The sequence below is a fragment of the Dermochelys coriacea genome, chromosome 3 (assembly GCF_009764565.3).
Source record: "Dermochelys coriacea isolate rDerCor1 chromosome 3, rDerCor1.pri.v4, whole genome shotgun sequence".
Taxonomy (NCBI): domain Eukaryota; kingdom Metazoa; phylum Chordata; order Testudines; family Dermochelyidae; genus Dermochelys; species Dermochelys coriacea.
In genome coordinates this window covers 167,153,766-167,181,674 of record NC_050070.1, presented here as the reverse complement: position 1 = coordinate 167,181,674, position 27,909 = coordinate 167,153,766, and the positions used below count along the sequence as shown (strand labels likewise).

The following is a 27,909-nucleotide window of genomic DNA, read 5'->3' as shown; positions in this document are numbered from 1 at the left end:
GCAGATTGTTGCACATTTTTTACTTTAGTTGCTGTCTTTGTAAGATGGTCATGATATGTGAAGAGTTCTATCCAACATGACACCTCGATAAACCAGGTGTGAATCATGCTTTATTTGCTGACCACTGAGAACTATGTTCAGATCTCTGCCTGCTTGTGCATGATGTAAGAGAAAAATACTCAACACAGTCTTACTTTCACTTGATATCAGGCACCACTGATGACAATAATCTGCCATAACCACCATATCTGCATTCAGGGCACTCAAGTATGTCAAAGGAGTGTGACTGTGTTCCGAGGCGCATGTTGTCTGCATAAACAAACTTGTGGGACCCGGTATGTGGTAGGTCATTCTAATATAAGTTGAATAATGTTGGAGAGAATACCTCCTTGCGGGAGGCCATTCTTATTCTGGTGCTTTCAAGCACTTGTTCTAGTACCAATATGCACACAGAAATGGTGACTTCTCAGAAACGGAGCCGTTGCACATACTAACCAACTTGACATATTTCTAGACAATGTCATCAAAAGGCCTGTGGGCCAAACCATATCGTACGCCATGGTCAGGACAAGGAAAACTGAACCATTCTTCAGGCTATGTTGGAATCCAATGCCAGCACTTGATCACATGTACTATGACTGCAATGAAAACTGGCTTGCTCTGGTGCCAGTATGCCTTCCATAGATGGTGAAATTCTTTCCAAAATCAGATTCTTGAGCACCTTAAAGCAGACACTTAGAAGTGAAATTGGTCTGTAGCTAGAAGGCAAGTGTGGATCTTTCCCAGGTTTCAGCAAGGCAGTGACCCTCACTTGATGCCAGATTCTAGGCAATCTGGATTCACACAGAACTCTGAGGAGCCATTCCTGAGTGCAAGGACCCAGATGTCTCATGAATTCAGGTGCAACTCGATCATATCCAGGAGCTGTACCCATTTTTAAATCATTCAGCCCTTTACCTGTCATTTGATAGCTTTGTCAACAGGAGCTTTGGTGTGCTTCAACAGATGACTGGCAATCTGATTTGGACTCACTGCTGGCCTGGTTTGTGCATATGGATGTTGAGCTGCACCTAGTCGATGAATTAAGCTCCATCTCTTCTGGCTTGACTGACTGTGTAAAGTTAAGCACCACTGTCGCTTCCCGCCATCGAGACTGGCGAGTGGAATGATTCTATAAGATGATCTGCAATCTCCAGATCATCTGATTGCTCATAATGCCTCAGCCGGTCTGCACAATCCTCGTTCAAACATGGAATTTACACTGGTTGGAAGCTGCATGGAATTGTTGCACTTGCAGCTTTAAAGGTGGCACAACAAAAATGCCAGTTTGCATCTTCCATGGAAGAGATGTGTAATGGGATGGTTACAATGCTCTGTTCTAAGTACTCTGTAAAGGAACCCCAATCTGCCTTCGGGAAATTCCATCTAGGCTTCAGTGCACTCCTTTATCATTGGAAGACTTATTTCCACTAATGGTAGAGAGAGGAAACTCAGTCACAACATTCCCCAGTTTTTAGGAAGTGAAGCTCCTAAGGCTTTTAAATCTGTATATCAAAGAAAATATGCACAGGTGTGATGGTGTCAGCTCCCTAACACCACCATTCTGTTAGCCACTCAAGCCCTCTCCTCCTGGAAATACTAGACCTTACTTTGCCTTGCAGGTTAACAATAGGTGGGCCCCAGTCCGCAAGTTCATTTCAAGCATTCCGCTTTAGTGCCCAGTCCCTTATCCACTGAACACCCACAGAAATACCAGACCTGCTGTCCCCAAGGGAACAGCATGCACCCCAGCTTGTATGAATCCACTTAGGATCATCTCCTTTGTTTAATACCATCACACTTATTCTTGTTTTCACATAAATATATATTATTTCCAAAGATTTTGAGAGAGAGTGAGTGTATGAATAATGGAAATAAAAGGTTACATATAAAATCATAACATGCTTTCTAGAAACTAAAATTAACAGGCTAACCTGCTGTCTAAAGCAGCTTACCCCTGAAGTCCTCTGCAGTGTTTCAGCCAAGACTGGTTGTGATCTCATTTTTCATGAGTTTAAACATGCTGCCGTTTGCTTCCAAGATGCCGGATGGAGTGGGGGGAGGGATGTTGTCGTTATTCCCTAAGTATAGTCCAGCAAACCCCTTGTAGTGTGTCTCAAGACAATGTTCTCTTCCACTCTGTTTCTATACCTGTTGGCTGAAATTCTCACAATCATTTATCTGCATTTAGCTTAGATGGGTGATGCGAGACTCATTTGTAAATGAGACAAAACTTACATTTCAAAAGAAACAGGTGAATAAACATGTCTTGACTAACAGCTTTTCTGCCAGATGGTTCTGCTTTGATATAGACTTTAGAACATATTTTCAGTAGGTCTACATAGCTCTTTACATAGTATCTGTACATAGATTTCACAGTGATATAAATGACCTGTGATCTTTCATTTAAGATATCATGTGCCATACATTCTAGTTTACCAAAGTATAAACCAGAATCAGAACATTCTTCTAACCTGCTGGCCAGTAGGCAGAAAGAGGTTCTTGGGTCGCAGCAGGCATGATTAACATTATAGTTTTGGTGGTAATAAAAAGTGAGGAGGTAAGTTTCCAATGCTGTTTCTGATACTGTACACTTCAGAGGCAATAATTGACCTGTCATGTCCTAGTCCTTGGTTTCTTTGCTTTTTAAATAGGTGAAAAGTTTAGTCTGCATTTAATAGGTGGGATTAGAATTCAGAAATGTCTGTCTTCCAGTGTTGTCTTTGTTAGTGCCTATGCATGCGTTATGGATTTTAATATTTGAATAAAAACTGGATTTACAATATGTGAAAAAATATAATGGACTAGCACAAATCAAAATAAGATTGGAACCAGTTGAAAATAATTACATGTCACTCTGCACTTTGCTAGGTTTCTTCATTAGTAAAGAAGTAAAGGCAACTGAAATTCTAATTTAGGATACGTGCCAAAGCCATAATGCCTACTCTGCATGCAATTCATACTCCAGTGCCATGGGCTAATGAAGGATTTGCCAAAGTCTGTAGTCAGACCCTCACTAGTTTTTTGTCAGTGAGTGGAAGAACCTTCTTGCCTTTCTGGGGATTTTGGGGAAATGAAGTGCATGCATATGTCTTCTAGTGACATTGGTCCTTAGGACTCAATTGTCATGTATGGGAGATGGGCTGTATGGAGTCTGACTGCACACTTTTGGAGAAGTAGAGGATAGGCAACCAGACAAAAATGTGTAGCCCTCTCTCTCTTTTCCTCTCTCCAAGGGTAAAGATGCCCAGCTCCTTGTTGGGATTTTTCCATCTGTTTCTACAGAGCCTGTCTGGGCCAAAGAACTACTGAAGGTTCTGCACTTCTGGGACTGCTGGCCCTTGGATTTGGTCTGTAATGAATAAATTGTATTTTGAATCTGCTGCTGAGTTACATTTTAAATCAGCAAACCAGTAGAGAAGCAAATACGTAGCTTAATAAGCCCATACATCTTGTATTTAGTTATCTTGCATCTCATTCTATTATTTTTGTACTTAAGACAAAAATACAATAACATGCCCAACTTAAATACATTACTGCAGGATGCTAATATACCAAGGATATTGAATATGATGGTCATCCTGACAAAATGGGCCAACAGAACAAATAACAAAATGCATAAATTAGTTGAAATGATTTGATGTGATTATTCTGCCCTGAATTTCTAGGGAAAATAATTATCAGTATAATTTCCTTCTCAGAAATCCTGAGCAGCCAAATAAAGGAACAAAAGGTTGCTATTGGAGTCATAAACAGATGATTTTGTACCATCTACAGTAAATACTACATCAGTTTATTTTAAAAAGCATTTTAACACAAACAGAAGGGGCTCTTTCCTGTGAACATTTGAACTTTACAAAGGTAAATTATATACAGTACTACTGTCTATAATATACCTATTCTGTGGACAGACCTCCATCATCTGCCTTTTCTTTAGAAAATAATCAGTGCCAGAATATTTTAATGTAGGCTTGCTACTCTGCCGCCTTAGATGGATTTTGCCTTTCCACAAGTGGCGTTCTGAAAAGCTCATTTAAACAAAGAAATGCTGAATGATGGGTCACATTAAAAATCTGTTTCTGATCTGCTACAAGTTGCAGTACTGTCACTGGAGTCAGAGGAATTCCTCTGTATCTGTACCACTGCTGTGGAGATCACAATCTAGCTTATAGTACTATTAATCTGAGGTGAATTTTCCTTTTCTTCATGTGCCTTCTCCTATGATGGCACAAGCTATAAAAGAATTGAATGAAAAGTCAAGAGCATCAGAAGACCTACCCACAGGACTGCATTCTATATGGTCTGTTGATCAAACATAATTAAGGTAAGATTTTGTCACAGTTATTTTTAGTAAAAGACAGGGACCAGTCACAGGCAATAAACAAAAATGTCAGAGAGATTTCTGGCAGTCTTCATAGCCTCCATGACATAATCTTAGGCCTACACATAATGAATATGAGCACCAAAGGAAAGATGGGTAGATGCTTCAGAAATTTCTTGTGCAGGCAACCTTCAAAGTGATTTAATAGAAGCTGCTTCCACTGCTCATTGTCTCTGAATGAATAAAGAGCATGGTGTGTGGGGGTCTGTAGTACACACACAGCACGGGTGGAGACGGGTTGCATAGTGGCTTCCAAATCAGCTTTCATTTTGCACAGACTATACGTTTAGGGCCATCGTCTCTCATAAGTTGTTAGTTTTCTGGTGTCATTCACATCATCCATTTCACTGGAGTCCAATTACCGCACTTTGTGTATGAACACATTGCATACAGCTCTAACATTTAACAGTAGGAAAAACAGTAGTTCAAATATATTACATGTAGTAATATTTGCAAAACTTTCATATGGTGTTAACTTGAGACCTCATTGGGAACTCAGTCCCTGTGCTGTCATCCTGTTGCTTTACCAAAGTGTGATTGAAGGAGGCCTGTATTCTAATCTCCAGATGTCCAACTGGGTTTTATGTTTGTTTAAAAAAAAAAAAATCTAAAATGTGATTAATAGCTTTCTCGGAGACTTGCACACAAGCTTTCCTCAAATGTCCCTCATTTGAAGGAAATCACTCAGTTTAATCTACACAGACTTGGCATGCCCTTCCTTTTAGGGCTTGGCTACACTTGAAAGTTAGAGCACATTAAAGCAGCCCCAGGCATCCTAACTCCCAACCCGTCCACACTGGCCAGGCACTTAGAGCGCCCGGACTCTGCAGCTGGAACGCTCCTTGTAATCCACCTCCACGAGAAGCATAAAGCTTGTTGCACCTCGGCTGAAACGCCCCGGCGTCAGTGTGAAATGAGGTATTGCATTACTCTAGAAATGTCCCATAATCCCTGAAGTCAAGTGGCCACTCTTGTCATTGTTTTGAACTCGGCTGTAGGAACGTGGATATCCCCTTTGAAAGCTCCAGTGACAGCCGGCATGCTTATCTACTCTGGGACAAAGCAACCATCACTGTGGAATGCTGCTTGTTGTGAGACAGAGAGAGAGAGAGAGAGAGAGAGGCTGGGGGTAGGGGAGTCTGCTGCTGTCTGAACTTACAAGACAACATGCTGACACACTCTCAGCACCCCAAAAACCAACTCTCTTTTCCCCCCACATACACACAACACCACTCCCTATCACACTCCACACACACACCCATTTGAAAAGCACCCGTTGCAGCCACTTGAACGCTGGAATAGCTACCACAATGCACTGCTCTCTGTGGCATTGCAAGAGCTGCTAATGGGGCCACGCCAGTGCGCTTGAATCTGACTGTGTAAACACACGGCAGCGTTTTCCCTGTTGTAGTCTCCAAAGGCTGGTTTAACTCCCAGCGCTCTACATCTGCAAGTGTAGCCATGCCCTTAGTGTTTAAAAATTACTTGCATCAAAAATAAGGAACCATGAAAGAGAGTTATTTACATGAAATCCGACTTTTTTTTTGTTTTTTTTTTCTGCATGAATAATCGTTGTATCCCTCATGTTGGGTATGTACTGTAACTTCCCATAAAATAGTGGTGCTATCTGAGTATTCAGGAATTGTTATGGATGTCTTTGTCTAATAGCAAAATCAAGATATCTTTCCTTAGAATGCAAATAAATGATTTAATAAAAGTTAGACTGACAGTCACTACGTGGCTTATGGCCTCTGAGTACCTCTCAGATGGCACAAAGAGGCCATAATTGTCTGCTAGGCATTTGCAGCTGGGTTTTCTTGTTGGAAGGAAACTTCCTGTTTGGTGCACCCACACTGTGCCCTCTCCTTACAACATGGGTGGGAGATGTGATCTGGCAGCACAGTGTGTGCTCTGCAGTCTGTAGTCCTGAACTCCCTTAGGATCTTTTAAGACCTAAGCCAGTTATGCAACTTAAAGCATTTAGTTATAAAGCACAATATTTCTTTATCTGGTTTTGACATTGGTGAATAGCAATGAACTGATAAATGCAGCCACAATGACTTCAGAAAGGTGTGACAGACCACTGTTAAATAACAAGTCATCTTGTGTTAAGAAGAGATGAGCCTAACAATAGAGCTTTGAAAACAGTAAAACTCTTGAAGCTAGTTTGTAATGTGACACTGATACAATAACTGTTCCTTCACTATCTAAGAAAAAAAGATTCTAGCGGAATGAGATCTCTCTGCTAGTCAGTGGGAAAGGTCTTCACAGCTGTTAATGACAGTTATGATGTTTCTACCTTGTGTTCTCACTTGTCATAGGAGTGATTCAGTATGAATGTCTTTTGAGCTACAGAAGTGGAAAATAGTAGAGCTTGGGAAAGGGACAATGTGCAAGGTTTTGATCTCACACTAGTAGAAATCTATAAATCAATCTAATCAGTCAATCTATATAAATCAATATAATTGATTCACAGGATCTGATTTAGAAATCTGGAGTTTTGCCACTGACTTGACTTGACTCATGGGCTGCATCTCAGGAATACATACATACTGTACTGAACACTTTAGTTCTGCGTAGGTAAATATTTAAGTGGAGTACAACTCACTATGATTGGATATTAATATTTACAATAATTAGATATGAAGTTACTGGAGTTTCACTGATATAATGGGGCAAAATCTGATCCACTGGACATTGCAGCTAGAGCCACAAGACATTGGTGCATGTTCTCTATGTAATGCAACAGGATGTAAGTGACAGTGAAAAGTATCCAACATGACTCTTAGTTAGGTCTTGAATGTTTAGAAGATCTAAAGGAAGTTTTTAAAATAAGAGTGTAGAGTTCAAGTATCAGTATTGAAATCTATGGGAGAGTTCCTATTAACATCAGTAAGGTGAGGATTTCACTCAAGATGTCTAGGACTTTAACAAGAAGTGTGGCTGCTCCTCTCAACAGCCTAATTCATCTACATCCATGTCAATAAGACAATAAACCAGGGGTTCTCAACCTTTTTCTTTCTGAGGTCCCCTCAACATGCTATAAAAACTCCATAACAAGCAGGGCAATTGCATGGGAACCTTGCAAACCTACATTGCTCAGGCTTCGGGTTCAACTCCGGGTGGCAGAGCTCAGGGCCCCAGGCTTCAGCCCCGTGCAGTGGGGCTTTGGCTTTCTGTCCTGGGCTCCTGTGACTCTAACACTGGCCCTGCTTGGCAGACCCCCTGAACCACTGCAATAAACGATGGGCTAGATGCAACAACTAAGCAAACCTGGATGTACCAAAGTGGTCAACAAACATACTACATAAATGGAATCTAGATGGTAAAGCAAGCCATGACTGCACCATATTTCTAGCTCAGTGGTTCTCAACCCACAGCTGGCGGGCTGCATACGGCCCAATTAGCACACAGCTGTGGCCCAGCTCAGGCTGCATAGTCTAAAACATTCCAGGGCAGCACTGAAGTTGCTTGGAATCTACACATCAGCAACAAAGAGGAAGTAGTTTTGTCCCCAGCAGGCTCACAGCTATCAGAACTTTTAAATCTCTGCCCCCAAGAAAAAGGGTCAGGAATTACAGAAGGCAGCCTCTTCCCCATGCCCCCCCCCATCATCTGCAACAGCAGGTTCTTCTGAACCAACAGCCCCGTCTAAACATGCATTTTGTTCTATTTGTCAAGGACAGCATAACAATATTACAGACCAATTTGTCCCTACCCATATCTTTGCCAAACATCTATCCCATTTTTTTCATACATGAACTCGCATCACATCAGATCAGTGGGTTCTAAGTACAGTGGATCTGGGATATTCCCTTCAATTTGTTTTTCATCGTCTCTTCCCCATACCGCTTCAGGGATCGCTCTCATGAGACCATTCTTCAGCAAGGTCCAGTCTCTCCTTCTAGAAGGAGCCATTGAGGAAGTTCCTCAGGAAAAAGGGTTTTTATTCCTGTTGTTTTCTCATACCCAGAGCACAAGGTGATCTCGGACCTATTTTAGATCTAAGAAGATTAAACAAATACCTGAAGAAAATTCATTTCTGCATGGTTACCTTTTTCTTCCATTATTCCTTCCCTGGAACAGGGCGACTGGTATGCTGCCCTCAACTTAATGGATGCTTAAAGGTCTGTATAACTATCTTTTTGGCCCACTGGACTTTTCTCAGATTTGTAGTGAATGGAATCCATTACCAATTCACAGTACTGCCATTCAGCCTGTCGGCAGCCCCTCAGGTTTTCACAAAGTGCATGGTGTTGATAGCTGCTTATCTGAGGAGATTGTTCCCCTACCTGGATGACTGGCTGGTCTGAGTCTCAGATACTATCCAGCATTACCGCCATCCAGACTGCGTTCAAGGCCTGGGGGCTATTACTCAGTCTGGACAAATAAACTCTATTCTTTGCGCAGGTTTTAGAATTGTTGGGCGCACTCATGGATGGTACAAAACCAGACTGTTTCTGCCCAGTCAAGGTTCCAGATACTCCAAGACCTGGTCTTGGATCTGAAAGAAACCGTTACTACAGTTCACACTTGCCTCAGACTCCTGGGGCACATGGCAGTATGTACCTATGCAGTACAGCACGTCTGACTAAACCTAAGGAGGCTTCAGGGATGACTAACATCAGTATATGTCCCCTGTCAACATTCACTAGACAGTGATTTGCATTCCACATGGAACTCTGTCCTTTCTGGACTGGTTTGCGGACCCTCATAACACTTGTGTAGGAATTCCCTTCATTTCTCTGCAACCAATGCTTGTGTTGGTCACAGAAGCCAGATCCCTGGGCTGGGGGACACCCATCGGAACTCTACGAACTCAAGGGTTGTGGTCCTCCACAGGATCTCAGGACTCATAAACATCAGGGCTCTACGTGCTATCCATCTAGCCTGTTCAACTTTCTTCTCACATATTGTGGGGGGAAAATCTGCTAATGTTAATGAACAACACAGTGACTATGTTCTATGAGAACAGACAGAGAGGGGCCCATTTGTCCCAACTGTCTACTTTATGCAAAGCTCCCAGTCAACTCCATTCACCTCAAAGCTGCGTATCTTCCAGGAGAGCAGAACACGTTGGCAGATCACCTAAGCAGGTCTTTGTCACCACAAATGGTTAGTTGCTACATGCAGACATCACCAGGTCCATCTTCCAGCTGTGGGGGAGTATCCAAAGTGGACCAGTTTGCAACAAAGGCCAACAAAGTACTGTTAGTTCTGCTCCCAAAGGTGTCACAGTTTGGGTTTTTTGATGGACAGGTTTCTGCTATCATGGACAAACTCCCTGCTATATGCCTTTCCTCTGATGCCATTACTACCCAGAGTCCTGTTCAAAACCAAACGGAATCAGGCTTCCCTCATACTAATAGCACAACTGAGGTCTCAGCAACATTAGTCTTGACCCTACTAGCATTGTCAATGAGAGCTCCTCTGCCTCTCTCATTGGATTCAGATATAATTTCTCAGGACTGTGGCTGTCTGCTCCACCTCAACATACAGGCCCTCCACTTGACAATGTGGGTGCTTCATGAGTGACACCAATGGAAATGGTTTGCTTGAAAGAAGTTCAGGAAGTGCTTCTGAGTAGCAGAAAATCTTCAAGTAGGTGTACTTAGCTGGCCAAATGGAAACATTTTTCTGTCTGATCTCAGCAGCAATTTGCATCTCCAGTGCAGGCTTCCATTTTTAACAATGTTTTGGATCATCTGTTGCACCTAGAACATCCAGGTCTGACTGTTCCATTAGAGTATGTTTGGCAGAGATGTCAGTGTTCCCCTCTCCAGGGGGCAGTAGATGACTTTTTTTTTTTCCAGTCCTATAACTGTCAGATTTCTGAAACGGTTGGACAGATGACAGAAAGGTACAGGAACTTGTTCCCCTATGGGATCTCAACCTCATGCTAACAAAACTTAATGGGACCTCCCTTTTGAACCTCTCTGTAAAAGTGGCATTACTATAACCTCAGTAAGGAAAATAGTCGAACTGAGATTCTTCTTTTACAGTTTTCCATAAGAATAAAGTTTACCTCTGCCTTCACTCAAAGTTCTTGACAAAGGTGGTTTCCCAATTTCTACATTAACTAGGCCACTTATTTGTCAACTCTTCTTCACCCCCCCGAAGCCTCATATGTATACAGATGAGCAGAAACTTCATTCGTTTGGATGTGAGGAGAGAGTGTTGGCCTTCTACTTGGACCTCACCAGATCCTTTAGAGCCTCAGCTCAGTTAACTGTCACATTTGCAGACAGGGTGAAAGGTAAACTGGCTTCCATTCAGAGTATTTCCTCTTGCATTTGTGAGTACAACCAGTTAGATAATGTCACGCCCCCTTCGAGAGTATTGGCTCATTTTGACTAGAACACAAGCAGCTTCAGCTTCAGCAGCTTTCCTAGTGCAAGTACCTATTTGAGACATTTGTAAAGCAGCAACCTGGTCATCAGTTCATACATTGGTGCTCATTTGTGCCATTACCATCAGTCCAGGAATGAGAACAGTTTTGGACAGGTTATTCTACAATCCCTATTCAGGTAGACTTAGAGCCTACCTCCATATTAATCTGCTTGTGAGTTACCCAGAGTGGAATGGACATGTTCAATCACTTGAAGAAAAAGAGTTTACCTACCTTTCCACAGCTGTTGTTCTTTGGGATGTGTTGAACACGTCTATTTCACGTCCCACCCGCCTTCCTTTCTGTGATGGAGTCTGTCTTGGATGAAGAAACTGAGGGGAGGCTTGGGGTCTGCTCCATCCTCCCATACCAGCACGCAGTAGGGCACGATGGCAAGGGCGCGTGAGCTGCCTTGGTGGGTACCGCTGAGAGAGAATTCTCTGACAACATCCACATACAGTGGAATGGACATGTGCAATACATCTCAAGGAACAACAGTAGGTAATGTGGTTTTTTCACCACTCTTCAAACAGGCAAGCTGCTAAGATTTTTTTTTTTAAATGTTTTTATACTTCTAGTAGATGGACTGAGGAGCGATGCCAAAATGGTTCAAAACAAACACCAAAGGGGAATAGTTGCAGGAAACTGTCCTAAAATATACTGTTCTCCTTAAAAGCAATACGAGTTCATGCGACTTACTGTTTGTGACCAGTTTTATAACATCAGCCAATCCAGCACATAGACCAAACAAAGTCCTTACTGAAGATTTATTCAGGGAAAACTCCCAGTGACTGCAATGAAAGGTTTGCCTGAGGAAGAGTTGAGGGTTTGGACCCCTTGGGAATCCATTTTAAAAAAAAAAAAGTAGTGGTAGCTATAATTTTTCAGACTGGAAGTAAGGCATAGATTTTTAATGGTCAGAGTAATCAACCATTGCAACAATTTAACAAGGATCATGGTGAATTCTTCATCACTGACAACTTTTAAATCAAGATTAGGATTTCTTCTAAAAGATCTGCTCTAGGAATTATTTTGAAGAAGCTCTGTGAACTGGGATAGGGATGAGCTGTCCATCCACCACAGTTTGTTTCTACAAGGCTCACTGAGGTGGATATGTTCCTCCATTTCATAATGAGGATCTGTTAATCGAAATGTCATGTTTTAGACATCCTGAGCATGGGTAAATGTCCCAGTATATTGTTATGGCAACTGAGTTAATGAAATGCATTTTATGAATGAATTCTACAAATGTATTTTTATCTGAAACTCTCTTCATAGAAAGGGCTGGATGTATCAACAGCACTTGGATGATCATTAAGGGCACCCACAGTTGTTTTTAGTCTGGACTGAAACCAGAAGATGAGTTGGCTCTAATGGACATTGATTATAGATTCTACTGTCTGAGAAGTAGAGCTCTTCATTTAAAAAACAGTTGTTTCTGTTTTGTGTTTTTAAATGTGTTGCAAAATTTAGATTTTTGTTTGCCCTATTTTCCTTTTCTGCCACTGAGTGCCATAAAATGGCTTGGGGGAAAAACAAACAAACCTGTGCATAATTTATTTCTTTTTGATACTTTCCTTTTTCAAAATTTCCTCAACTTCAGGACAGTTACACAGTGCGATGGAATTAATTTAATTTTTTCCTTCCTTTTTTTGTAACATTTCCCCCACCCAAATTATCAAATTTGGAAAGAATTAGAGTGGATAAAAATAAATGGAAATGGGAGGAGGGAACCCCTCAGACATTCATTCTGTTTCATTTGGCAATGAAAACTTCAGGCAAAATTTGAAACTTCAACAAAAATTCAGAAAAATGGCAAGATTTTTGCAAAAGTTTTCAGTTAAAACCCCCATATTACTGTTTTTTATGGGGGGGGGGTTGGGGGGAGGCGGTTAAATGGAAAAATTTTGACCAGTTGTTAGGTTGTTAGTTGTTAGGTTCTAGAGGTTAATGCTAACTAGGTGTTGACAACAATTACATCTATGTGATGAAAGGCTGATGAATTGGGAGTGAGGGCTTCCCACATAGGTGGATGAGGGCTGCATAGGAGAATAAGCAAAAAAGATCAAATACCAGAAAAAAGGAAACTGCTTCTGGTATCTCAAGTTGGACTCTGTGTCTTAGCTTGAGTTTCTGCAAGTGGAATTTCATGTGTATAGATTTGGCCACCTCTGAAGATAAACAGGACTTGTGTACACTTCATAAATAAATACATTACACTAGAAAATATCCAGGCTCCCAAAATCTGATTTGCTCAGAAACAGTGCAGTGCCCTAATTTTAAAAAAGTGCATGTGTGCCTTTCTCACCCTATTCAAGATTCTAGTTAGGACTGGGTCCATTACTGAGATTTAACAGTTGTATTTTAATTTTGAACAGTACCAAATACATGATTTTGAACTCAACACATGGCAAATCAATTACTGATCATGATCCTACTCCAGGAAAAATAAAATTAGCTGCAGGACACCACTTATGAATTTGAGAAGTAGACTAGATTGAAAAATTTGTGGTCATAAAATATTTTGGAGATAACTTAAGGTAGTGACATGGCCCCCTTTTTTATCTTGTGACTAGCCAAGCTTTTGGGGTTCACATTACCTCCTGACTTTTTATTTTTTTCCAGTGATGATGATATCCCAATCTAGTTCTATCACTAAAGTTACATTTTTAGAATAAAATGCTTTTGAAAATCCCATTAGTCACCTAAATACCTTTTTTAAAATCTGGCCCTTATAACTTCATAAGGAGGCTTCCACCATGAGGCCGGTCTGCTGCTTTCTTGCTGCCTGTTTTAGGAGTCAAGAGCATACTGCAAATCTGCCTATCTGCCACCCCCCACCCCCCCTTGTCTCAACAGTAAAGCTGAAATGTACATTAATGCCACTATAATATATTGATTTAGCTCTAAGCGGAGCACAGGATCTGGTCCAAGAGGTGAATATAGCTGGACTGCTTGGTAATAGTGACCATAATATAATTAAATTTAATATCCCTGTGGCAGGAAATACACCACAGCGGTCCAACACTGTAGCATTTAATTTCAGAAAGTTTAATTTAGTTAAACAGAAATTAAAAAGTTTCCACGCAATTTGCAGAGATTTCACTTTTGGTACTGTACCCTTTAAAGACACCATAATAGAGGCTCAACTTAAATGTATACCCCAAATTAAAAAACATAGTAAGAGAACCAAAAAAGAACCATGATGGTTAAACAACAAAGTAAAAGAAGCAGTGAGAGGCAAAAAGGCATCCTTTAAAAAGTGGAAGTTAAATCCTAGTGAGGAAAATAGAAAGAAGCATAAACACGGGCAAATAAAGTGTAAAAATACAATTAGGAAGGCCAAAAAATAATTTGAGGAACAGTTAGTAAAAGACTCGAAATGTAATAGCAAAATTTTTTTAAAGTACATCAGAAGCAGGAAGCCTGCTAAACAACCAGTGGGGCCACTGGACGATCAATGTGCACTCAAGGACAATAAGGCCATTGCGGAGAAACTAAATGAATTATTTACATCTGTCTTCACAGCTGAGGATAAGAGGGAGGTTCCCAAACCTGAGCTGTTCTTTTTAGGTGACGGATCTGAGGAACTGTCCCAGATTGAGGTATCATTAGAGGAAGTTTTGGAGCAAATTAAATAAATTAAACGGCAATAAGTCACCAGGACAAGATGGTATTCACCCAAGAGTTCTGAAGGAACTTAAATGTGAAATTGCAGAACTACTAACCGTAGTCAGTAACCTATCATTTAAATCAGCTTCTGTACCAGATGACTGGAGGATAGCTAATGTGACGCCAATTTTTAAAAAAGAGCTCCTGAGGTGATCCCGGCAATTACAGGCCTGTAAGCCTGCCTTCAGTACCGGGCAAATAGAGATTTACTTAAGCATTGATATATGAGGTTTTATTTCCCTGTGTGTATCTATATCGATACACTTTGTTAGCACTATCTATAACAGCTCTGGATATTCTTGTTTTTCATATCATATCATATCCAATTTCTCTATGAATCTTGGTAAGTTTTTGCTTCAGCATCCCCCTTTGGTATTTCCTTTGACCAGTTTTGAATTTGCCACTTTTCATTTTTACTGAATGCTCACAAACAGTGAAATTATGCCTTTGGGCTATACTAGCCTCCTATTGTATAACTGTTTTCTTGCTAATACATGTGCCCAACGTATATGACTTAAAAAAAAATATTTTGCAGCTGAAATTCACATCTCCAGTTCCTGTAGGGGGTTTTCTCTTTTAGTTCTTTAAGTGAAAACAAAGAGACCCAGCTGCATAAATAGTTTGTCTAGGGCCACCAGTGTCAACAGCTGAAACCAATATGGTTTTGCAGACCTGCTGTAACACTGAAGGTGAACAGAAACCATTTACAAGATATTGTACTCTGGGAGAATTGAGAAGATTCTACTATCAAAATATACCTGACAATACCGTGAGAAACAATATTGAAATTAATCTAAACTAGCATAGAACAGATCCCCAAATTTAAAAAGTCAAGGCACAAAGTACACATTAGTATAATATAGTTTAAAAAATAATTTTTAGCATGTATATGTCTTTAAAGCCCTAGGAAGTCTGAGATGTGGCTACTAGAGACCATCTCACAGCTTAGACAATTTTCACAACCACAATGGACCATAAGATACTTCTGCAACTTTTCAAAGTCTTTAACAGATCTTTAGAGAGCGAGGTACGTACTTGTCTTTGGAATTAGTCTCTTCCCTAGTGCAGTCTGCTAATGCTCAAGTGTAACATCTTTCAGAGCTGGTTGGTTCTCTTTTGTTTTCTCCTTATGTTCTTGATCAGTCTATGTTGGCTTTCAGTGCTATTAGTCCTCCTTTGATACCCATTTTAAGTGGCTTTGCTTAGCTGACATGAAGCCTTGTGGGAGTTTAGAGATATGGGTTCAGTAGCTTCTTCTGCCATTTTGTTTAACCTAGGGCAGGTTTTTACCTTACCGTGCCTCAGTTTCTGCATCTGTAAGAAGAGAGAAATTCATGCTTACCTCAGGGCTGTGGTGGTGTGAGATTTAATTCAGGCATTAGGGAAGAATAAAATATCCTCATTTTTATTTATTTGTTGGTAGCATAGTGCTTTTAAGAAGAAAAACAATTTCCAGAAGACTCATTTATTTTCTTATATCTTTGGTAGACCATATGGCTGGGATTTTCAAAATCATTGTTTTTCCATTGACTTCAAAAGAAGCAGAGTTAGGCCAATGATGAACACTTTTGAATCTTATGTTTTGTTCGCCATCATAGCATTGGCACTATATGTAGCCATTGCATAGTCTGATATTTCCTAGAAGGCATGTTTGGGGGTGGGGGAGAAAAAAAAAAGGTCATGGGAAATGTATACCCTGCATTCTGGTGCACAGCAAGTTAATATCCTTATCTAGAGTAGGAGCCAAATTTTCCTTCCCACAACCAAATGGGCCAAATTCAGACGTGATATAATTCAGCTGAAGAGTACCCAAATGCATCAGGTTTGAATTTGGCCCATTGTTTCAGGTGTCAGAATGGAGTCCAGTTCCTCTCGGTGAGGAAGATTTAGCCTAGCAATAGGGAATCTGCTGGGGTTAATTAACAGGCTTGTGATTTATAAAAAGGAAGAAGGAATGTTACCTATTTCTCCTTTGTGATAAACTATCACAAAGGAGAGTTAAGGTATGAGACCAAAATCTGAACAGTGTAAACAGGAAAGGCTTTTGTTATCCCCCTCTGAGAAGGGTAACTTGTGTGACTCATTCTTATTTATTATAAACCTGTTGGTGTTTTTATGGGCTTATGGAAGAAAACCAAAAATACCCTTTAAAGCCTTTGAACCGTTTTTATGCAGTATTTTTGCCAACTAAGGTGGTACTAACCAATGTCTTACTTTGATGGCAAGCTAACTACTGCAGTCGAAGAGAGAGAATGCTTCTGGGGTCTATTATTGTGGTGTAATATTGAGGACTGTGTTGGAATTGCAATCTTTAGCTTTAAGAGCCAGGGGGTTCCTTAGTCCTGCTTGCAGGCTGGGGAGCTCCATAGAAAACCCTGGGACTCGGAGCAGTCACTTTGCAGACAGCCAGTCTACAGTAAGGTGGAGTAACTTGTGCCTCTCTATTTTAGGGAGCAGCTTGCTTTGTGTGTCTGGTTTATTTTTGGTTTCTCATGTATGTTTGAATTCTAAGAAATAAAATAGTGTTATGCTGCAACCTTCCAGCAAGAGTATTTTGTTTTACCTATTTCTCTAGTTGTTTGCTGAGAAATAGTAGTAGTCTACAGGTAGAGGACAGTAAAGAGGGCAATTAATACTGAAAGAGTGCAACATGCCTCTAGCTTTCATCTAGATCACACCACACGATCCATTGTCTACAGCCAAGCTCTACGATATAACCGCATTTGCTCCAACCCCTCAGACAGAGACAAACACCTACAAGATCTCTATCATGCATTCCTACAACTACAATACCCACCTGCTGAAGTGAAGAAACAGACTGACAGAGCCAGAAGAGTACCCAGAAGTCACCTACTACAGGACAGGCCCAACAAAGAAAATAACAGAATGCCACTAGCCATCACCTTCGGCCCCCAACTAAAACCTCTCCAATGCATCATCAAGGATCTACAAGGATCTATCCTGAAGGACGACCCATCACTCTCACAGATCTTGGGAGACAGGCCAGTCCTTGATTACAGACAGCCCCCTAACCTGAAGCAAATACTCACCAGCAGCCACACACCACACAAGAGAACCACTAACTCAGGAACCTATCCTTGCAACAAAGCCCGTTGCCAACTCTGTCCACATATCTATTCAGGGGACACCATCATAGGGCCTAATCACATCAGCCACACCATCAGAGGCTCGTTCACCTGCACATCTACCAATGTGATATATGCCATCATGTGCCAGCAATGCCCCTCTGCCATGTACATTGGTCAAAGTGGACAGTCTCTACGTAAAAGAATAAATGGACACAAATCAGACATCAAGAATTCTAACATTCAAAAACCAGTCAGAGAATACTTCAATCTCTCCGGTCACTCGATTACAGACCTGAGAGTGGCTATCCTTCGACAAAAAAACTTTCAAAAACAGACTCCAACGAGAGACAACTGAATTGGAATTAATTTGCAAACTGGATACAATTAACTTAGGCTTGAATAGAGACTGGGATTGGATGAGTCATTTATACAAAGTAAAACTATTTCCCCATGTTAGTTCTCCCCCCCCCACCCCACCCCCCACTGTTCCTCAGACGTTCTTGTTAACTGCTGGAAATGGCCCACCTTGCTTGTCACCATGAAAGGTTTTCCTCCTCCCCCCCCCCCCCCCCGCTGCTGGTGATGGCTCATCTTAAGTGATCACTCTCCTTACAGTGTGTATGATAAAACCCATTGTTTCATGTTCTCTGTGTGTGTATATAAATCTCCCCACTGTATTTTCCACCGAATGCATCCAATGAAGTGAGCTGTAGCTCACGAAAGCTTATGCGCAAATAAATTTGTTAGTCTCTAAGGTGCCACAAGTACTCCTTTTCTTTTTGAGAATACAGACTAACACGGCTGCTAGTCTGAAACCTGCAAGAACACTGACTCCTGTATTCCTAACACACCTAGTACCACAGAGTATGTGGATGTCACACTTTGAGCAAATAACAGTCACCACATTTTCTCGTTCTAAGATGCAGTCAAAAAGGAAAACAGTGTAAAGGTAATTGCAAATCAACTTACTTTGTCTCTTTTTTGGAAAAGTAAAAATGTTGCGGTGATCTCGCTGACGTTTTAAGGGTTTCAGTGTTGATAAACTAGATCCAAACAAATGTTTCCTACTTGCAGAAAATACACATGCACAAATTGTAAAGGACAGTGGAAAAACCACAGATGAACATGAAAGTAAACATTAGAAACCAACAGAAAACAGAGAATTGTTTCATAAAGTGTGACAAACATATGGAACCTGTTTCTTTTTGCTCTAGTGATCCTGTTTGACATTGATGACTTCTGGGGCCAACTATCTAAGATATCTGTAAATATCTTTCTAAAGAGGAGACTAGAGGGCTGCTGAGGGCAGGGTAGGGGAGAAGGAAGGAAAGGATCAAGCTGCAAAGAGCAGGCCAAAATTAAATTGCAGTGTTGCTGCAATGTGGGGAGAGCAATTTTACCAGTTTTCCTGATAAGACTTTTTAAAAATCCCAGATTATGACAGAGCCGTGGCAATGCTAGAGTTAAGGTTATGTTGTTGGCACTAAAAACAGGATTTACGCTCTCTCTCTGTCTCAAATAAAACAGAGTTGGGTCGGCACTGATTCCTAGGACATGCTTTCTGAGTGAAATTTGCATTTCCTGAAGTTTCAAGAAAATTTGGTTAATTAGTCATAGGATCACAAAGCCTGATTTTCCTCTCAAGCTGATTTTTTACACCTGTAAGTCTCCACTAACATCAGTGGAGTTAACCTGATTATCGCTTTGTATGAATAAGGAGTATTCCATCTGATTTTGTTCCATACACTGCTAATCACAATTGGTTCTCAAACGCACAGGTACCAGATTCACGCACATACTTGTGGCACTTGCTCACAGAAATGAGACCTGCAACTGTGCCTAACTAACAGGCCCTGTATATGTATATCTAATAGTGAAATTATTTGATTGTTTAAATAAAGAAAATATAATAGTCCAGGTGAATCGTTTCACTTCTAAATAAACAAGTCAAGGGTCCCATGCAGAATTAGAGCACAGAAACATGTCCTGTGAAAAACAGTTCGGAAATTATACCTCTGAATTGCAACATGAACTACACTAGCTTAGCATCTGCAGTGCCTCACTAGTATAGTATGTACTTCAGGTCCAATAATATCTTTACTTATTTATAAGCTAAAAGTCCTGGTGCGTGGTTTCCTATAGGACAGATTCTTGTTGCCGCTTCAGTGGCAGCCTTGAAAACATTTGTGTGTTCCACAGAGAGGGAGAAAAATACCTCTTCAGCTTAGTTTACCTTTATTTCAAAGTAAGTGAGAGCAAAGTAACATTCTGTATCTGAACTGAAACATAAAATGGCAGCTGTGTCTGTAACAAGACTTGAGCTGCTCTGTTTAAAGAAGAAAATAGAATAACATCTTTCACTTGCAGAGCTACTTATATCGCAGAATTACTAACAAATAACACAGGGACAATTCTTACTATAATGCTGACTTACACAGTCTCTCACACACACACTTTAAAACCCAGTATTACCAACCCCAACTGTTCAAAAATCATTAGTCAGGCCCCCAAAGTCATGAGTAAAAGAAATTGTTAGGAGCTCTTTATTTGGTTCTGACACTTTAGGGATTCATATTTTTCTTTCCCAACCTTGTGCATTTACCTTACTCCAAGAGCTGAGATGTTAAGAAAAACATCAAATATCACAAGACTCATAAAATCACTAGAAATGGCAATGCTAGAAATGGTTGAAATGCTTAAACGCTAATCAGACTGACTTAGAAATGGCCACATTACCACAACAAAAGACAGCATAAAGATAGTCCACCAACAGAATATTATACTGTTGCTCAGTGGCACAATATTTTGCTCTAAAGTAGGGGTGGGCAAACCTTTTGGCCCGAGGGCCACATCTGGGAATAGAAATTGTATGGTGGGTCATGAATGCTCACAAAATTGGTGTTTGAGGGGAAAAAGGGGGTGAGGGCTCTGGTTGGGGGGGTGGGCTTTGGAGTGGGGCCAGAAATAAGGAGTTCAGGATGCGGAAGGGGGCTCCAGGCTGGGGCAGGGGGTTGGGGTGTGGGAAGGGGTGCAGGCTTTGGAGTGGGGTTGGGGATGAGAAGGGGAAGCCTGCGCTCCGACTTGGGGTGCAGGAGGGTGCTGCATGCTGGAATTGAGGGGTTTGGCAGGTGGGTGGGGGAACAGGGCTGGGGTAGGGGCGTCGGGAGAGGCTCAGGAGTGCAGGCTTGAAGCTGCGCTTACTTCAAGTGGCTCCCGGAAGCAGCGGCATGTCCCTTCTCTGGCTCCTACGCGGAGGCGCGGCCAGGTAGCTCTGCGTGCTGCCCCGTCCTCCGGCACAGCCTCTGCAGCTCCCATTGGAGCACTGGAGGGGGCCATTGGAGCACATAGGAGCTGGATGGAGGCAATGCCACGGCTTCCAGGAGCCCTGTGGTGTAGCCCCCGACCCTGCACCCCAGCTGGAGCACCGGAACGGGGCCAACCCCAGACCCTGCTCCCCAGCGGGAGCTTGTCGGCTGTCTTAAAATGACTCGTGGGCCAAATCCAGCGTACAGGCCGTAGTTTGCCCACCCCTGCTTTAAAGCTTACCGTGTGTGGCTCTGTTCAGAAGAACTGGGCCCAAACTATGTCCCTTTGAAATCAATGGCATAACTCCCTTTTGAATTCAGTGAGAACAGGATTGGGCCCAATAGCAGCTTTAAATGGTGGGCAAAGCTTCCAGATGATTTTTGCCTCATCCAGAGTATGCAAATATACACTAGGGACTGCAGACTAGACACAAGGAAATGTATGGTCGCAGTTGAAAGTCACAAAATAATGAATACATCAAAACAAATTTTCTCTGATTGCAAAGTTGCCTTTAAGAAAAGAGGTACTTGTGGCACCTTAGAGACTAACAAATTTATTAGAGCATAAGCTTTCGTGAGCTACAGCTCACTTCATCGGATGCATTTGGTGGAAAAAACAGAGGAGAGATTTATATATACACACACAGAGAACATGAAACAATGGGTTTATCATACACACTGTAAGGAGAATGATCACTTAAGATAAGCCATCACCCACAGCAGGGGGGGGAAAGGAGGAAAACCTTCCATGGTGACAAGCAGGTAGGCTAATTCCAGCAGTTAACAAGAATAACAGTGGGGGGTGGGGTGGGGGGGAGAAATACCATGGGGAAATAGTTTTACTTTGTGTAATGACTCATCCATTCCCAGTCTCTATTCAAGCCTAAGTTAATTGTATCCAGTTTGCAAATTAATTCCAATTCAGCAGTCTCTCGTTGGAGTCTGTTTTTCAAGCTTTTTTGTTGAAGTATAGCCACTCTTAGGTCTGTGATCGAGTGACCAGAGAGATTGAAGTGTTCTCCAACTGGTTTTTGAATGTTATAATTCTTGACGTCTGATTTGTGTCCATTCATTCTTTTACGTAGAGACTGTCCAGTTTGGCCAATGTACATGGCAGAGGGGCATTGCTGGCACATGATGGCATATATCACATTGGTAGATGCGCAGGTGAACGAGCCTCTGATAGTGTGGCTGATGTGATTAGGCCCTATGATGGTATCCCCTGAATAGATGTGGACAGAGTTGGCAACGGGCTTTGTTGCAAGGATAGGTTCCTGGGTTAGTGGTTCTGTTGTGTGGTGTGTGGTTGCTGGTGAGTATTTGCTTCAGATTGGGTTGCCTTTATTGTAGATGAATGTCTGCATTGTGAAATTGTATTGGGAAATAGTGTATAATGAATATTATCACATTTATTGACCTATTAAAACCAGATGTTCAAAAATCTAATATGGTATGCCTAGAAATTCCAAAACAGATTGTATTACTACTAGATCACCACATTACCTAAAATAGTACTGCTCAGCTGTATTTTTGTTTTGACTTTACTATGGCAATTTTATGTTTCTACAGGTTTTAGGCTGATATTATGACACATACCAGTTTCTATAGGTTCAGTGTACCAGAGCAACTTGCTTTCTAAAGGGATGAACATGTATAACTCTATGGCATATTTTTTCTCTTTCCCTGGAACTTGCATAAACATAATATGCTTCAAATCTATAATGTCTGAGCATTGCAAAAAGCTTTGTGCAGCCTAAGAGAGAGTTTTTTCCTTCAAGTAATTCTTGGGTATTTACGATATGTTTGACGTTGGAATAAAATTTTAGTAATTTTTTTTTCCCATTGATTAAAATGTAATAAGGAACAATAAAATCAAATCCTTTGAGGATTGGTTAATTTCTCAATCAGTTCACATTAATAGATTCCAGGAATGTTTACTACAAGCATGAAAAGCCTGTACTTAGCAAGCTCATGAGCTTCAAAAATAACTTTCTTTTTAAAGAACAGAAACATTATATACTTCAAAGCACAGTGGGCCTGTAAAATATATTTGAGATGTTATTACGGTAGTAGTTGCATGACATACTGCATGTACATGTTTTGTTCGTGAATGGTACGTATTCTGGAGAGACCGAATAAATAGGATTAATAATTTTGATCTCTTCATTCACAGTAAAGAATTTCTGGCCTTTTAAAAATCTTCTGGACCATTTATGGTTTGAGTATTCAATCTACTAAAGGACTCTCAGTAATTTTTTTCAGGAGCAAAGTGAACTAAGTAAATGATGAAATCAGCTCCCATTTGTAAAGTGCTTTGAAGATGTAAAATGCCATATACATGCTATGTTAGGGGTGGGCAAACTGTGGCCCGGGGGCCACATCTGGCCCTTCAGACATTTTAATCCGGACCTCGAACACCTGCTGGGGAGCAGGATCTAGGACTTGCCCCGCTCCGCATGGCTCCCGGAAGCAGCAGCATGTCCCCCTTCCAGTTCCTACATGTAGGGGCGGCCAGGGGGCTCCGCACACTGCCCCTGCCCCAAACGCTGCCCCCCGCAGCTTCCATTGGCCAGGAACCAAGGCCGATGGGAGCTGCAGGGGAGGCGCCTGCGGATGGGGCAGCGCGCAGAGCTGCCTGGCCACACCTCTGCATAGGAGCTGGAGAGGGGACATGCCGCTGCTTCCAGGAGCTGCTTGAGGTAAGCGCCATCTGGATCCTGCGCCCTGCCAGTGCCCCTGCCCCAGCCCGGAGCCCCCTCCCACACTCTGAGCTAATTTCTGGCCCCATCCCAGAGCCCTCACCCCCTCCCACACCCCAACCCCCAATTTGGTGAGCATTCATGGCCTGCTATACAATTTCCATACCCAGATGTGGCCCTCAGGCCAAAAAGTTTGCCCACCCCGTGCTATGTACTTTTTATTACTGACTGACTGACTGACTCTTGTATACACTTGAGTGTTTTGGACAGGAAATCCAAGCACAGAATTTATATGCACTTAAGGAAATATGCTATGAGGAAACAGCTTGTTCCAAACAGTACTTAAAAGGAACCATGGAAGAACTGCTGTATCTAAGAACAAAAAGATGGTGACTTCTGAAAATTACATCACCAAATGAGGAACCCACAAAGAAGACATAACTCCTACTGTAAGTATCATTACTATAGACTAAAAGCCCATACTGCATAATTTTGGTGGTATTGTAATTCTGAATGTCTGATCAGACTGTGGAGCTTGACATGGTGGATCAGGTGAACTAATTTCTATCTTGAAGCTACAGTTCAATGGCTTTCAATTTACCTGCCAAATCCAAATAAACAGATAATATTTTTATCTGGTTTCTTTTGAAACTAAGATCTTATATTAAGGTTTATATGTAGCTACAGTGTTTAATGGACAAATTATGTGCCTGTATCTCTATCTTTCTCTGTATTTAGATGAGAAAATTTAAGCAAATCCACTAATTTCTCTGTAATTTATCTTCAGTTATCATTTATGAAGTTTAATTCTTCTTTGATCTGATCTAGTATACACCAGTGATGTATCTTGAGGTACGCATACACTTCCATATCTATTTAGGGCTCAATCCTGAAATATGCTCAACACTCTGACCCAGCAAAACTCTTAAGTGCTTGCTTTTCTTCGAAAACGTTAGTACTTAGTGGTCCTTCTTAAGACAAATATATATTGAACTTAAAACTAAGTACATTCTTAAGTGATTCCCTGGATTAGGGCTGAAGCCCATCACCTTTCAGGAACAAGCTCTTAGTACCTCTCTATAGAAGTTAGTTCTTGAATGTAAATGTTTTCATTTGCAATTTTTTTTGGATTATTGTTCATAACTTGGTATTTCTGAAATAGAAATAGGATTCCTCTTTCTTTTGCATGCTGGGTTATGCTAAAATGATATCTTCTCAAATACTTAGCCCTTATTTTTTTATTATAGTGCCATTATTCACTGGTTTTAACTTGAGCTTTTGTTAATCATTCCTTTACATAAACCTATTTTTAAGATATGAAACTTGGCTGTAAAAGTTGGAATTAAATACAACTCTGAGTGATTTCTCCTTATATTACTTCTCACTTCTCCACCCCATGGAAAGTCAGTATGATATTAGAGAATAATGGCTATTGTCTCCTTTGAACAAGAAACTTCTTTAATAATTTGCAAGTCACTAGCTTATAACACAGTCTTGAAACTTTGGAAGAAAAATAAAATGACAAATATTTTAATTTTCAATACTAATTTAAATATTAAGTCAATGTTAAATGTATCTTGAATAATATCTCCAGTGATCCCCAAATAACTAAGGTGAGACACAGACAGACTTGTCAAGATCATAATTTCACCCAAATCTGCAGGAAGTATGGCAGCTGTTTAACAGCTCGCAAGAACATTACGCATCAGTCCAGCACAAAATATGAAGAATGCTTTTGTGAAATCACAGGGAGCACTTAGATAGGCAGAACGCAATTACCTACACTAGAATTCAAGCAGAGCACTAAGCCTGCTTGCAGAGGAAGGTGCTATTCAACATCAGTAAGGGTGCCAGAATCTGGTTCTCAGAATATTTAGTACACAGACTAATTACATGTGCATGCAGCCATCATTTGAAATGATGACCCTACTTATTATGTTAATAATTTTCAACCTCATAATGGAACACAGCCATATTGTTGTTATACAATCTGCATTTAATAATATGTGTGACTATGTATTTATGTGATGAACATAACTTCATAGCAGGTGTTGTGGTCAATCTGAAATCTAAGCAACTTTAGTTTAGAAGGTTTCAGAGTAGCAGCCGTGTTAGTCTGTATTCGCAAAAAGGAAAGGAGTACTTGTGGCACCTTAGAGACTAACAAATTTATTTGAGCATAAGCTTTCGTGAGCTACAGCTCACTTCATTGATGAAGTGAGCTGTAGCTCACAAAAGCTTATGCTCAAATAAATTTGTTAGTCTCTAAGGTGCCACAAGTACTCTTTTTCTTTTGGTTTAAAAGAGAACCTCCCACATAAAAATAAAGGAAATAACTACCTACGGTCAAAGAAAATGTCACATATGGACACACAGCAGGATTGGGTCCCTTCTGTCTGTAAAATTTTATTAGGACTGGCATTAACCAGCCACAGGAAGCAAATTCAGAAGCTAACAGTTAATTCTGAATTCTTCATACTGAGAATAATTCACCCTTTTGTGGAAGGTGGCCAAACAAGGTTGGCACGCAGGCTGTCTTGGCATTAGTGTGACAAGGCATGGCTTGAACCTGGGCTCTGCATCAGGTCCCAGTAGGCTGGTGCAGAAAGCAGTGTTAGAGTTAGCCTGCAGTAGGGAATTACTAGGACAGCACTTAAAAAGATCCAGTGGCCAGGTTATCTTCATAAGGGAGGAATGCCTTGGAGAGAAGTCAGCATGTGCTTTGCTGAAGCAGGAACAGGCAGGGTCAGTGGGAGTCGCCTCCTAGCCTCAAACCCCAAATTAGTTCCTTGAATAAAACCTGTTTGTTGTTTTGGGAGAAGGGAGAGGATGAATTTTATCTGCTGTGCATTCAGTGCTATGGCTCACGGGTGCCTGTAATACTTACTTGTGGTGAATTGTACCCTGCAAGCTGCAATACTTCAAATGCAACTGAAAGACTTAAGATTGACGCATCAGTTTTAACCACTTAAAATTTTAATGCTCAATAGTGATATTATTGGCAACTTGTATCCATTATTAGATAGATGTAGTGGGGATTTATACACATCCTGAAGCAAACAGCAGTTGAGCCACGTAAATTCAGAATGAGATGGCGATCTCATTCCAAAGACTATCAGTTCTTTGTGGTGGATGTGACTTCCCCGCTCCTCCACCCTTAATGATGGCCATCAATAAAACTGACAAAGTAAGTGAATGTAGTAGAGGGAGTGTGAGCTGATTCTCAAGAAATCCTGAAGCATTGGAGTGCTATATTTACATAGGTTTATTAATACTATCTTTAATTTATATTAGAACTTTCATCCTTCTCAAAGTGTAGTCATACTACACTAGTGAAATGCATCAAACTCTGGGGGGCCTAGCAGAAGCTGACTGGTGCACAGTACAACAGAACGGCTAGGGGAAATTTTGGCCATGGACAGTGGAGCAAAACCCAATCCTGTGAATAATAACATCATGCTTAAGGGCCATTTAGAGCAGACAGTATTTGTTTTTAAAGTAGTCTCTAATAGGGCTTTACTCTGATTGCATAGCCATGTTGCTATTTGTGTACTCACAGAATAGACATTGCCAGTAAAGCCATAATATAAAATTAGAGAGGCTAGTTTAACAGAGGAAATATTACAATCTAGTAAACATCCTGTTACCCCAAATAGCACTACCAGGACTTCATTTTCCAAACATACCTGAGAAGCTGAGATGGAAGTGTGTAAAGGGGAATAAAAAATAGGAAGCCAGAATTGGAAATTCTACATGCTTTAAAACAGTGTCATGTTTGAAACGGAAAGATAAAAGAATTGGAGAGTGTCCCACAGCAGCACTTTCAAGTTCCAGTTGTTTAAAACATCTGCAGGACTGGCAGTTGGTCAAACAGTGCCTTAGGTCAGTGGTCTTACCAGACAGGTTGTCCTAAACTCTTGTACCTTATGTTCCTTCAAGCAGTGATGTTTCCTGCAGTTGTAGGTCTGCTCAGCACTTTGTTTTCAGAAGCTGTTTACACTTGGGCGCAGCCTGTATGATTGTGCTGTGTTTCATGGTCCAGTTTCTTTTGGTGCAAACTCAACGGTGATGAAGATTGTGACTGATGTGAAATTTGGGAAGGTAGCAAATGCACAGGACAGAAGTAAACTACAAAGAGACCTGGTGAGACTGGAGCAATGTGAGCACGAGACAATAAGTAGAAATTCAGTCCTACTAAGTGTGAAGTCGTATGCCTAGGGAGAAGAAATAAACAATACGAATACAAAATGAAGGCGAGAGAATTAAGCAGCATCACATTGACATGAATTCCTTTTTTGTGTTGTCCTGTTTAATACTGTCTTAATGTAATCAGTTA

The 27,909-nt window shown here is 41.0% G+C and overlaps 1 protein-coding gene across 2 annotated transcripts in view; it reads left to right on the top strand.

Annotated features, from left to right (window-relative positions):
* Positions 1–27,909, top strand: part of KCNK2 (potassium two pore domain channel subfamily K member 2) — a 223,551-nt gene that overhangs the window by 7,334 nt on the left and 188,308 nt on the right. For both annotated transcript variants that reach the window (XM_043511755.1, XM_038395910.2), the window contains one exon: positions 23,832–24,022. In XM_043511755.1, coding sequence (XP_043367690.1) covers positions 23,989–24,022 — 34 coding nt within the window. In that variant the 5' untranslated portion in view covers positions 23,832–23,988. The remainder of the gene's footprint in view (positions 1–23,831; positions 24,023–27,909) is intronic.